General features: G+C 41.7%; 1 protein-coding gene across 2 annotated transcripts in view; it reads left to right on the forward strand.

Moving 5' to 3' along the window:
- The first annotated feature begins 569 nt into the window (after positions 1-569).
- Positions 570-13,185, forward strand: part of TMEM245 (transmembrane protein 245) — a 93,391-nt gene continuing 80,775 nt past the window's right edge. For both annotated transcript variants that reach the window (XR_015548957.1, XM_014782055.2), the window contains exons 1-3: positions 570-1,188; positions 11,013-11,130; positions 12,703-12,804. Coding sequence is in view for 1 of the 2 variants with exons in the window: in XM_014782055.2 (XP_014637541.1) it covers positions 598-1,188; positions 11,013-11,130; positions 12,703-12,804 (811 nt within the window). In the remaining variant the exon portion in view is untranslated. The remainder of the gene's footprint in view (positions 1,189-11,012; positions 11,131-12,702; positions 12,805-13,185) is intronic.

Below are 13,185 nucleotides of genomic sequence, written 5' to 3' on the forward strand. Positions count from 1 at the left end.
TGTAAAGTGGGGATAATAATATCGCCTTCTTCGTAAGGATGTTCTAAGGATTAAATGAGTTAATGGGAATGAGGCACTTAGAACAGGGCCTGCCATATGGTAATCGCTATTTAAAATCCTGCCAAATACACCAAACACTTTGTTTATTAAATAAATCAATAAAATAGAATCTGAGGATCGGTCTTTTACAACTACTCCCCCGCGGGATTCTAATGTACAGCCTGAGTTATTAACATGTGAGTGTAGTGCCTCTTTCGGGATTCCGCCTCCGGAAAAGTTGACATTAACCAGTGCGGCGAAGAGAGTTTTTTTTTTTTTTTTTTTTTTCCCTTTGCCTCTTGTAAGTTGTTGAGACCAGAAACCCGTTACCTGGATCCTGCAGGGACCAATGGGCTAAGGGAGCCCGGGGGCGAAGGCTCTCCACCTATACTTTCTGGGAGTGGTAGTTCCCCAAAGGTCCAGCAAGAGGTCGGTGGCCAGCTAGGAACTACAACTCCCACAACGCCACGCGACGCCCGCCCTGCCTCTCGCCGGCGGCTCCTGCCCAGCTTTCCCGTACCGCCTCTCGGCGGCGGCGGCGGCGGCGGCAGAAGCACCATGGCCGACGACGGCGGTGGGAGTTCCGCCTCCGCTGAGGCGCCCAGTCCGCGGGGCTCCCCGGCCCGGGCGCCGCAGGTCCCAAGCACGGTCGGGCCGGGCGGCGGCTGCGGGGAGACCCCGCGGACGGCGGCGCTGGCGCTGCGCTTCGACAAGCCCATCAAGCAGGCCTTCTACAACACCGGGGCCGTGCTGTTCGTGTGCCTGTGCTGCGGCGCCGCCGTGCTCGTCTACTTCATCCTGGAGGCCTTCCTGCGGCCGCTGCTGTGGGCCGTGCTGTGCGGCACCTTCCTGCACCCCTTCAAGAGCTCGCTCACGCGCCTGGGTCGCCACTGGCTGCAGCGCCTGCACCGCGCGCACACGCCCATCGTGCTGGCCGCGCTGCTGCTGCCGCTCTGCTTCGCCGACTACGGCGTCGAGGCCCTGGGCGAGCAGGCGCTGCGCCGCCGCCGCCTGCTGCTGTTGCTCGGCGCCGGCGGCCCGCTGCTCTACGGCCTCTACAGCCTGGGGAGCTACCTGGGCGTGCAGGTGCTGCTGGCCCACGCCGGCGCGCTCATCTGCCGCGGGCTGGACTACTTCAGCAGCCTGTGGGTGAGTGGGGGGCGGCCCGGGCCGTCGCCGAGTCCCTCCGTGGCCCCGGCGGGCATGCAGTACCCTCCACCACGCCCCCAGTTCGCTGGGGTGCGGTCCTGCAGCTCGTCTTCGCTGCGCGAGGGCGACCAAAGGTCCACACCTGGGCGGCAGTGATTGTCAGTCTCCACCTTCCTTCTCATGCACTTGAGGAACTTGGCGCACTTCATTCCAAAGAGAAAGCGGGTGTGGTTTGAAACAGCCTCCCTGTCCCCCGCCCTCATCCTAATAGACCCTCTTGGGGGGATGTGTCCCCTGATGAGAATCGCTGTTCCGTATCAGCAGGTGGACTTGAATTTACTCCTAGTCAGCGAGACGGGGTGCTCGGCCATCTTCAGTTCTGCTCGCGGGGGACTTTTCTGAATGTCAGAGTTGGAAGGGACCTTAGGGATTCTAGTCCAGCCTGCCATCCCACACATAGGAGAGGTGACTTCTTACCAGACTACAGCTAGTTAGGGACAAAGAGGGGACTAGTTGACTCAAGTTTCTCAAGTTCTAAAACAAAGCTTTCTTAATAGTCCGGGGCTGCCTCTCAGTTCAGGTGATTTCAGTATACTTTGTGGCGGAGCTGAGCCACCTGGGCCTGTTCCTCGTCATGCTTTACTTCTTGGGAACTGCTTATGTTGGACGGTACATCTCCTCCCGCCTGGATTACTTCAGCAGACTGGGGTGAAGTAGATTTGTGATTCTTGGATCACCCTGAGCTTATTCATGGAAAGTCAAGGAGCTTTATAATTGGAAGGGATTTCAAAGGTAATCTAGTGACACATTTCCTAACTCAGACCAGATTGTAGACTAGTTACTTATACAGATATTTAACTGGGAACTGTTAAAAACAAGTGGATATTTAGTGCATAAGAATGCTAATTCATCAACAAACAGTACCATTTAAAAATAACTTTATTCACTTTTCTCCATGTTCAATGCATCTTGACATCAAGTTGCAAGATAATTCCCCTTATCTGTCAAGCAGGGTTTTGCCTTGCCTGAGGTTATTGGTACAGTGATGATTGATCACAGAACTCCTGTCTTCTCTTGTTCTATCAATACCACTTCTCAGTTCAAGTTAAAAGTTGATTATGTTGTTAGGTACTGGGCTTTGTGAGGGATTTAAAAGGAGTATGATGCAGGCTGTCTTGAAGATGCATATAATCATATGTGAGCGTATTCTCATGGAGATGACAGACAGATTAATGTTCATTACCCACCAATTATGGGCCAGTAAGTTATTGGGCAGCACCTCATCTATAATTGTGGGATGCTGCCTGTGTGTACATTGTTAAGTGGTCAGATGGAAGCCTTGGCCTCAGAGAGGCCTGGGCTCTTTCAATTGTAGTAAGAGGGAGGAATGTGGAATCACCTTCTCTCACTCTTGGGGCTTGCTAGAGTGACAAGGGAAAGTGATCCTATAATTAATTTACTTTACTGCCTGATGCTTGCCACTCTTCAGGAGAGGTTTCTGAGGGCCAGAGAACGTGATTGTCCCAAACTCACTCAGACTGTGAACAAATCTGCATTCACATTTGTGGAGTCCCAGTTCAGTGTTATTTCTCCCTTACCTTGTTTCTCAATTCAATTAAGTTGATTGAATGCCTCTTACGTAGAAGGCAGAATACTGTATACTGTTAAAAAATGTAAAGACTGCTATGACTTGATTCCTATCCTCAAGAAATTCAGTCTTGTCAAAGTCAGACACATTTATAGATTCTGCTAATGTTTTTGACTGTTGATGCTGCAATTTACTGTAAATTAGTGTAGGCCGGACCAAGAAGCATATCCACTAAACTGTAGCAAATTAGTAAAGAAAAGCCTAACATATCTGAATAGCGTATTTTCATACTAGAGTAAGAAGTTGAATACATGGGTAAATTGGTATGATTAGTGGAAAATGAGGCATTTCTTCCTGTCTTTCTCAGTAGAAAGAGATGAGGAATTGAATACTTGTGAAGAAGTGCCGGCAGCTGGATGTATATAGATAGCTTTGAGTATCTTTTTTTTTTCTTTTTGTGAGGAAGATCAGCCCTGTGCTAACATCTGCCAATCCTTCTCTTTTTTTGCTGAGGAAGACTGGCCCTGGGCTAACATCTGTGCCTATCTTCCTCCACTTTATATGGGCCGCCGCCACAGCATGGCCTGACAAGCGGTGCGTCAGTGCGCACCCGGGATCCAAACCGGCCAACCCCGGGCCGCTACAGTGGAGTGTGTGCACTTAACCGCTTGCACCACCAGGCCGGCCCCGCCTTGAGTAGCTTTTTACTGAAGATAAACTCTTATCTTTGTATACTTAGATACCCTTGTATGGGTTGTGGATGAACAGAAAAGAAGGGCCAAAGTTGATTAGAAGAAGAGAGGAAGGTCAAGCCAATGAATGATTATAAAAAGGCTTGAGGGCCGGCCCCGTGGCTTAGCGGTTGGGTGCGCGCGCTCTGCTACTGGCCGCCGGGGTTCGGATCCGGTGTGCACACCGACGCACAGCTTCTCCGGCCATGCTGAGGCCGCGTCCCACATACAGCAGCTAGAAGGATGTGCAGCTATGACATACAACTATCTGCTGGGGCTTTGGGGAAAAAAAAGGAGGAGGATTGGCAATGGATGTTAGCTCAGGGCCGGTCTTCCTTGGCAAAGAGAGGAGGATTGGTGTGGATGTTAGCTCAGGACTGATCTCTCCCCCCCACCCAAAAAAAAAGGCTTGAAACTCAGCTGTTTGGGTAAAGTGGTGGAGGCAAGGGAGAAGAGGAAGGGGTAAAAAGCCCATTATAAGAGAGACAGTATGAGTTCCTTAGAAGTGAGTAGAGAGTGGTAGAGGGGCTAAAGTGAAGGAGTAGAGCCTGGAGGTTGATCTGAGTTGGAGAGAAACAAAGCTTATAGTTGTGTCTTTGAAGCAGCACTTAGGGGTGGGTGGTTAGATAGGGTGAGGTGTACCTGGGAAGCAGAGACAGGGAGTCCTCAGCTCTCAGCCAAAGGTGCTGATTAAGGCCTGACATGAAGTGAAATCAGGTCATGTGACCCGGCAGGGGGCCCACGCTGTAACTTTCCTATCTCCTAGTTCACAGCAGGTTTGGTTTTGTGAGCCCAAGTGGAAACAGTCTACATAGGAAAAGTCTTGATGCTTTCTAGACAACTTGTAGATTTGGGCCTACTGCTGAAGAGAGGTGTAGATAGGAGAGGCAGGGGGAAAAGTTACGTTGAAGCAAATCTACATTTTGGAGAGCTGACAATTCATACCTTTAAGATCCAACTTCTGAGCATCTATTGTGTGCCAAACACCAGATTAGGTGCTGTTATGTGTGTGATTTCATTCTCACAACAATCCTGTGAAGTAGGAGGGAGGGATTTCATAGGTGAGAAGACCGATTTAGAGATTGATCTGTTTGTTCTATCAGTAAATGGTATTCAAGAGACCAGTCAGCAGTTGAGGTCCCTTTGTTATGAAAACCAATAAGGATTTTAAAAAGTTTTACCCCAGTACGTTGTTTAAATTTTTTAGTTTAGTTTTTTTTTGAATAAATTGATTTTAGTTATTAGGAAAAAAAATAGAAGAATATCAGGATTGGACCAACCACACAAGTTCCCCCAAAGACCCCTGGATTCTAGTCATCTAGAAACCTTAGCCATGTTTTCTTCTCTTTTCTCCTTGTATCTGTTCAGTTACTTCCAAGTCCTGTCCAGTTTTCCTTTAGTGACTTCAGTACCCGTATTTTCCTTTGATACTGGTTTATCCTTACGGTTCTGTTCCTTTTCACCCCACTTTTGGGTTACTTCAGTCTCCTTAGTCTTTTCCTTGCATCTAATCTCCTCCTAACACCCCATCCTGCTTTCAAGTGAGAAACTAATCATTTATGGTCTGAGTAATTCTTTTTACACAGTTTCAACTATATTAGAATGTTGTACTGACTTAGTAAGTGATTTCTAAACACTTAAAAAAAATCATCTGTTGCACCAAGCTCACCTGTGGCTCAGTCCTTAGGGTCCTTGGCATCTTCCCGTGGTGTAGAGTTGTCAAATCTGAAAAGCTAATGCCCCCCACCCCCCACCCCGCGCCATTTTTCTTTGCTGGGAGTGTTTTGGTCTCTGTTAGTTCAGGCTTGTTAGAAAATTTGAAGACTGTTTACAATTTTTGCAGTAGTTGTAGATTTGCTTTTTCTCCGTGGTCTCTGATCCCATTGTTTCCATTTTACTTTATAAAGAAGCGTAAGGTGGAAAGAATAGTAGCTGAAAGGTGAGAAGTCTGTAAATTCTAAGCTGAGCTCTGTCAGTAACTTGCTTTGTGACCTTGGACAGACCAAGGACCTTCTCTGGGCTGTTCAACCCCAGTTGTGTGAAGTGTGGGGTTGGCTTGGATGATTTCTAGGGTCCCTTGATGTTCAGTTTTACAGATCCTGAGTTTGGCACTACTGCCCAAGAGGCTCTTAGGAAGTGTACATTAGCCAGCCAGGCCTACTCCATTCCACTTCTGAACCTTTTTCTAGGTGTGTTTTTGCTTGCCTCGCAACAGTAAGGAGGAAAGTTTCCAGTGCTTAGATTTTTTCTCACAGACTTTGATTATAAAAGATTCTTGACTCTAAGTTACCACACTACAAAGACAACAGTTTTCAAATTAGAGTTATGCTGTTTTAAAGGGGAATGAAGTACCTGAAGCCATCACTGATGGGGGCTGTGGCTCGGTAACTTGGGAAGGAGTCTGTCATTTTGACTTAGGAAACTATTTCGCACAAACATGCAACAGAAGAAAGCCAAGTTGTTTCTCCAGTTAATGCCCAGATGACAATAAATTGAAATAAAGACATAGTCTAAAAGGCAAAGTCTACTTAAGCTTTATGCATTTAATATTTTGTTTAATCAGAAACATATATGTGGTTAATAAGTCAAATGAAAAGAAAATATGATTATTAGTTTGCTTTACTTGTAGTGCTAAGTAAATATTGCCACCTTTTATGTAGGGTCTTATATAGTATCTCGCACACATTAGTGCTTTAAAATGAGTATTGAATATTTTGAAAAGGACACATTGTTTTGAAGAACATCAATTTGGGAAAGTATGCCTTATGTATAAACTGTGTCTCATTGGTTTATGCCTGGGAAAAAATTCATACTTGAAGATTTGCTCAGAGGCTAAACGTATCTTTCCGGGAGAGAGGGAGAGACAGAGAGAAAGAAATAAAAAACTCTCTTAAAGGCACACTTCTAGGAATCCATACAAAATCCATGAAATTTGAATGTACAGATCCTTATTTTCAGCAAGTTATTTTAAAGAATATTTAGCAATTTAAAAACTTGACGCAAGTAAAACATGCTTGTTATATAAAAAACAATTTAAGCAGAATAGAAGTTTATGTGGTAAAAGTGAATCGTTGTCTCTTCTCTGCCACCATTCCCCCTGTGTAGATGTCTCTATTGTTAACTGATGAATACCCTTCTAAATTTATTTCTATGCCTATGTGAACATATGAAGTATAGGTTTTATTTTTTAAAACAAAAATGGGATAACATATAAACTCTACATCATGCTTTCATCTATCACCGTATTGTGAACATCTTTCCTTGTTAGCACTTAGGGAAATACTTCTTTTTTTTAATAGTATTGTAGTATAAAAACTTTTTTTAGATGCCTTTTAGAAAGCGTTCCTACCAGATTATTTTAGCTCTGAATTTGTATTAGGATAATCTGAGAAACATTTTTAGACATTGGTAATTGTATAATCATAATGGTTTTAATAGACACTCTAAAGTGTTTTTATAAATGGCCATACTTTTTGAACTAATAATATCCTGTGAATCTTTTCTGAGGAAACACTTCAAATGAAGAAAAAAATCCATAAGCCAAGAGGTTTTTTTTTTTAAAGTTAAAAACATTTAGGGCCGGCCCTGTGGCTTAGCGGTTAAGTGCGCGTGCTCCGCTGCTGGTGGCCTGGGTTCGGATCCCGGGCATGCACCGACGCACCGCTTCTCCGGCCATGCTGAGGCCGCGTCCCACATACAGCAACTAGAAGGATGTGCAGCTATGACATACCACTATCTACTGGGGCTTTGGGGGGGGAAAAAAAAATTTACTGTTTATATAGATAATACTACTCTTAGGAGAAAATTCAGTACTTGAAGGAAAGCATAAAGAAGCAAGTTATCCCCTGAAATCCAACCATCTAGAGATAATATTTTTTTAAGGTTTTGGTGAGTGTATTTTCACTGTTATAAATTTACACATGCATAAATTTATACTGTGTCATTGAACATAGATATTCATAATGCCTTTGATAGTCTGAATAATTATTCCATTTTGGGAGATACTGTTATTAAACAGTCCCCTATAAAATGACATTTAGGTTATCAATTTAGGTTATCAATTTTTTAATATTTTAAACTGCCACAGTGGACATTTTTATATCTATCTGCATAGTGTGTGGTGCTTCTGTAAACCAAATTCCTAGAAGTGGAATTGAAGAAAATATTTAATGAGCGGTTATTTTAAAGTGAGCTGAGGTTATTTGTGAGTTGCTGGTTTACTTGGTGAAAACAGGACTTTCTTTAGACCATGAGTTTCCCTTAAAAAATCTGAAGTATGCAGTCTCTTATTTTTTCTCTCCCTGCAAGTGATACTAATTCCTTATGAGTACAGATAAGAACCACTTCCTGGAGATTGGTTTAAAAATATCATAGGCTTAAAATCTGAAAGTATATACCTTTTGTGATCCTGTAGTTCAGCTTCTCACTGAGGGCAGACTCTCCTACTTTGTCATCCCTGACTATGGTCAGCTTTTGCTCAAACACTTTTAGTAGTGGTAAGCTTATTCAATTTTTATACTACTATAGTTTGTTAGAAAAACTTATCCTCATATTGAGCTGAAATGTGTAGCTTCCTAATTCCCACCTATTACTTCTGCCCTCAGAACTGCATAAAATTGTCTAATGCCTCTCCCAGATGACATTTTCCCAGCTATTTGATGATAGCTATCAAATCTTGATATTTCCTTCTCTTTTCTAAGCTAAACAGTTGGTTTTTTCCAGCCATATCTGTATATTGTATGTGGTGATTTCCATTTCCTTTCCCAGTCTGAATTTTATTGCTGATATGGTTTGATACAAATTCAGTGAAACAATCACTTTCCCTGCTATGGGTGTTGTACTTTTATTAATAGGCACTCACACCGGTTATACCCCTGACTCAAACTGAAGAGTAGCTTAGCTGTCCTCTTCCCATTCTGTACTTGTACAGTTAAGTTTTGAACCTAAAAGTAGAACTTTGCATTTCTCTCTGTTAAATGTAATCTTATTTGAATTAGCCCATTGTTCTAGCTTCAGGATATCTTTTTGAATCATTATAGTCATCTCAATTTTTATTGACTGTTACCAATTTTGTGTAATCTGTGAGTTCGATTAATATGCCTTCTAGTCTTTCATTTAAATTACTGACTTAATGTTTAATAGGGTGGGACTAATTACCTCTGTAGTCCACTGAAGACCATCTATTTACTGAGGATTATTTTTATTTCAACAATTTGTTGTTTCCCAAATGAACTGTGAATATTTTCCCTTGTGAATATTGGAGCAGCTTTTCCTCTTTATTTTTCTAGCACCACCCTTCTTTCTCTTTATGGTTAAGAAAGCAGACTCTGGAGCCAGGTTCCTGGGTTCTCATCCTAGCTATGTTACTTTTTAGCTGTATGACATTGGGCAAGTCACTTCTCTGAAGTATCAGTTTCTTTCATCTGTAAAGTGGGGATGATAATAGTACTTATTTCCTGGGGTTATGAGGATTAAATGAGTTCACATATATAAAGTCTTAGAACAGGGCCTGGCCTACAGTAAGTGTTATATAAATGTACTGTTATTATACTCAGATTTTGTTCTGAGCTCTACAGTCATATCTCAAATTCTCTGAATTCCCAGGGTTAAATTTGTGTGCTCCTGCAAGCTTGAACCCTTTTGATGCAGCTGTAGTCTCACTTCCCATGTGCTCATATATCTGGGGCTTAAGATCTCTTGAATATTTCATCTAATAGAGTTGGTTGAAGAAGAATATTTTAATATCCTTTTCATTGTAAAAGAATTAGTGCTCATTAAAGGCAGTTTTGAAAATACAGAAAAACTGCAGAAGGAAAAACAAAATCTTACCACCCAAATACACCCACTAACTTCTTAGTACACTTCCTTTTCCCCCCACTGTGCAATAGATATAATCATGTCTTATGAATTTTTTGTATTTTGCTTTTTCTTTAATAATATCTCAGAGGTATTTTTAATTATTTAGTCTTTGTTTTAAAACAACCTATTGTAATGGTTGCATAACATTTTATTGAGTGAATCATCCGTAGTTAACCACTTCACAGTTGTTGAACTTATAGGTTATCAACTTTTCACTCTTCTAAATTACACTCTGATGAGCTTCTTTATATTTAAACCTTTTTCAGAATTTATCATTATTTAGTGAGGTTCCAAAGCTGAATTGTCAGGTCAGAAGCTATAAACATTTTTAAGACCTGAAGACTATTTTTATTGATAGGACCAAAATAAAGTAGGAGGTAGTTTTTTACTGTCTTTTGTAGTAATCATATCAGTTCTTTTTTCTTCATTCTCTGAATCAAAGGTTTTTTTTTGTTTTAATTCGCCTTTTTTTTTCCCCTCAAGGTTCAGGTTATTTTGGTAAGTTCTTGGTGCTCACATTTGTTCTGGATTATGTATTCCTTCCATCTTGTGTGAATGTTAAAATATTAAAATACGAGGTTATTAGAGAGTTTCCGATTAGGCCACACTGATGCTTTGTAAGTACTAGAGTCATTTAGTTTTAGTGTCAGGAAAACTGAGGAAGGGACTCTGGCTGGTTCTTCTGTTCTCAGGTCTTGCTGTTTCTTCCTTTAGTAATATTTTTTTCAGCTACGCTTCTTCAACTGTGCCTGTAACTCTGGACGAGGTTCTAACCCTCTGTTGCCCAGATTATTTTAGCAGTGTCACGCTTCAGCTGGCTGCCTTCTTTCTAGTTTTTAAAAATTTCTTTTCACAGTAGCAGGCATATTTCATAGGCTCCAATGAATCTTTTAAAGTGATTCTTTTCAGAAGGCTTGCCTTTTCTTTTCTAAACATTAATCTATAGAGAAAACTTTAAGAATTCCACAAGATTAAGGTCTTAAGTCCATGGCTTAGAAATTGAATATTTTATCTTAAATACCTTTATGCATACAATAGTTTTTGAACTTTAACATAAATTAAAACTATATTTATGTAGTTTTTGTTAACAATATTTGAATAATATCACTACATGGGATTTTATTTTATTTTTTTTGAGGAAGATCAGCCCTGAGCTAACATCCATGCTAATCCTCCTCTTTTTTTTTTTTTTGCTGAGGAAGATCGGCTCTGAGCTAACATCTATTGCTAATCCTCCTCCTTCCCCCCCGACCCCCAAAGCCCCAGTAGATAGTTGTATGTCATAGCTGCACATCCTTCTAGTTGCTGTATGTGGGACGTGGCATCAGCATGGCTGGAGAAGCGGTGCGTGGGTGCGCGCCCGGGATCCGAACCCTGGGCCGCCAGTAGTGGAGCGCGCGCACTTAACCACTAAGCCACGGGGCGGCCCACTACATGGCATTTTAAAGGCCTGTATTTCAAAACTTGATTTATCTAAACGGAGGAGGAAGATCTTCACACACTCCTTCTAGCCCCTCCGGGCTTCATCTTATCTGTGTTGTACCCACAGCTCTAATGCTACTAGACGCTTGCAAATTCTGTATAATTGTATGTTTATTTTCATGTGTATATATTTGACAACTGTGTCTATGTTTCATTTATTTAAGATCTGGACGTTGGTAGTTGGCTATGTGTTGGCCGTTTCATTCAAGTGGAATGCGAACACTGAACGCTACTTGAGAGCAGTTTCGATTCCTGTCTGGATTATATTGCTTTTTCATTTAGGTGGGTCCTTTTTTCTAACACAGTCTAGCGTAAGGTCAGGCGAGGCTGACCATGTGAATCAAAGTGAATTTTTGGTAGTGTGATATGTTGCGTTTAAAATTCTTTAAAATAACCTTTAGCAAATGTTCTGCTTTAATCTTTTATTAATTTTTAGTGAAAATGTTGTGCTTTAAAATGTCTATCTTTTAATTATATTGAATGTTCATTTTCAAAAAGGTCCTTCAAAAATAAATATAGCTTAAAAAGTAGTGCCCACTTGGACTGTCGTGCCCATTTCTGAGTGTCAAACTGAAGGAGATAGATAAGCAGTCAAGGATGATACGAGGTGCTCAAAATCGTGTTTGAGAAACAGTGAAAGGAACCAGAGATGTTTACTCTGGATGAGAGAAGGGGCTGGGGCCGCGGGGGGGGTGGGGGGGGGGCGGGGAGGAGGGGGAGGTGAGGAGGATATAAAATATGGAAGCCTCTTTCAAGTATTTGAAGGATGGTCCCGTGAAAGAGTGGTTTAAACGGATCTCTGTAACCGTGAGGGAGAGATGTCAGAGCAAGGAGTAGCTTCAGAGGGAGAAATCTCCGTTCAGTACAAGGACGATCAGTGTCAGAGCTGCTAAGTAAATGAGTCCCTATTATTTCAGACTCTGCACTGTTAGCTGAGTGGCTGCTAGGATGCTGTAGGGTGTTTTTTCAGGGACTGTTTTGTCTCTAAGTCTTAAGTCTATGGAAACATTAAGTTCTAGCTAAAAAACAAAATTCAGTAACTAGAGCAGTACATAGCCCATTTAAAGTAGTTTTTAGAGCTACTTTTTGTTAAAAATAAAATAACAGAGTTGATTGAAAATGTCTCTCTGCTTAGAGTCTATGTTGAACAAAGCAACACTCTCTAGCTCTGCTGACTGGTAATGCTAGAGGAGTTTATCAACGAGAGCCCCTAATGTCTGATGTGACTCATTTTGCATTTGGGGAAGGCAGAGGGAGGCAGACAGGTATGTCCATGAGGCTCTAGACCAACTCAGGGAAATGCAAATAGCTGTAAGTAGGGACCTGATCCCTGGCCCCTTGTTAGCATTTTTGCACTGTACATTAAGGAAGATACATTGAAGTTTTTTGCAGTGCTCTTTTGGGCCATTTCATCCTTTCTTAAGAGATAGAGTTCACACCCAGTGGTAGTTTTGGGAAATCAGGTCAGCTCCATGACTTGAGGATCTATGCCTAGTGCAGGTAATTCCGGGGTTAAGTGGGGAGTTTGAGTTCCAGATGGTCTTAAACCCTGGATGTGCTTTAGAATGAACTTGATTCCTCGGGTGATACAAGCCCGTTAAAGACAGTCTGGCATGTGCCCAATCCTTTAGACAAGGGACTTCTGAGAGAAGGGCTGGGCCTACTAAGAGAAGCCCTGAATTAAGGTTTCATGTGTCTGATGGCCTTTTTTTTTTTAATACATTTTTCCCTATAAAACAATTTTGTTATTAATATATACGCCAGATTGTTCTGTCCGTCTACTAAGCTGAGTCTTTTAAAGACAAGTGCTGAGTTTTTATTTCACTAAAAATGTTAACTCTTAATAATTTGCAGCATCCCTAGCTGGCTCATGGAGAATTCCAGTATTCCTGGTTATTGTTTTCCTGATGTCTGTGGGCACCCTCTATGAAAAACAGAATGGAAAAGAGTCTGCTGGTAAGTAATAGAACATTCTATTAGTATTACTCTTGAGTATTTGGGAGGGTAGCTTTATTAAAAAAACATGCTATGATGAAATGGTTTTAAATCTGTTTAAAAACCTGTGGTGTTTTCTCAACAGAAAATAAATTCGTTTAAAATATTTTAGGTTATTAGACCATGTCTCACCTCCTCATTTTTGGATTTTTTTTATTGAAGTATAATTCATATACAGTCATGCACCACATAATGATGTTTTCGTCAACAATGGACCACATATATGACGGTGATCTCATAAGATTAGTACCACGTAGCCTAGGTGTATAGTAGGCTATGCCATCTAGGTTTGTGTAAGTACACTCTATGATGTTCGCACTGTGACGAAATACCCTAACAATG

Source organism: Ceratotherium simum, chromosome 29 (genome assembly GCF_057802395.1).
Source record: "Ceratotherium simum simum isolate JZ-2026a chromosome 29, ASM5780239v1, whole genome shotgun sequence".
Lineage (NCBI taxonomy): Eukaryota > Metazoa > Chordata > Mammalia > Perissodactyla > Rhinocerotidae > Ceratotherium > Ceratotherium simum.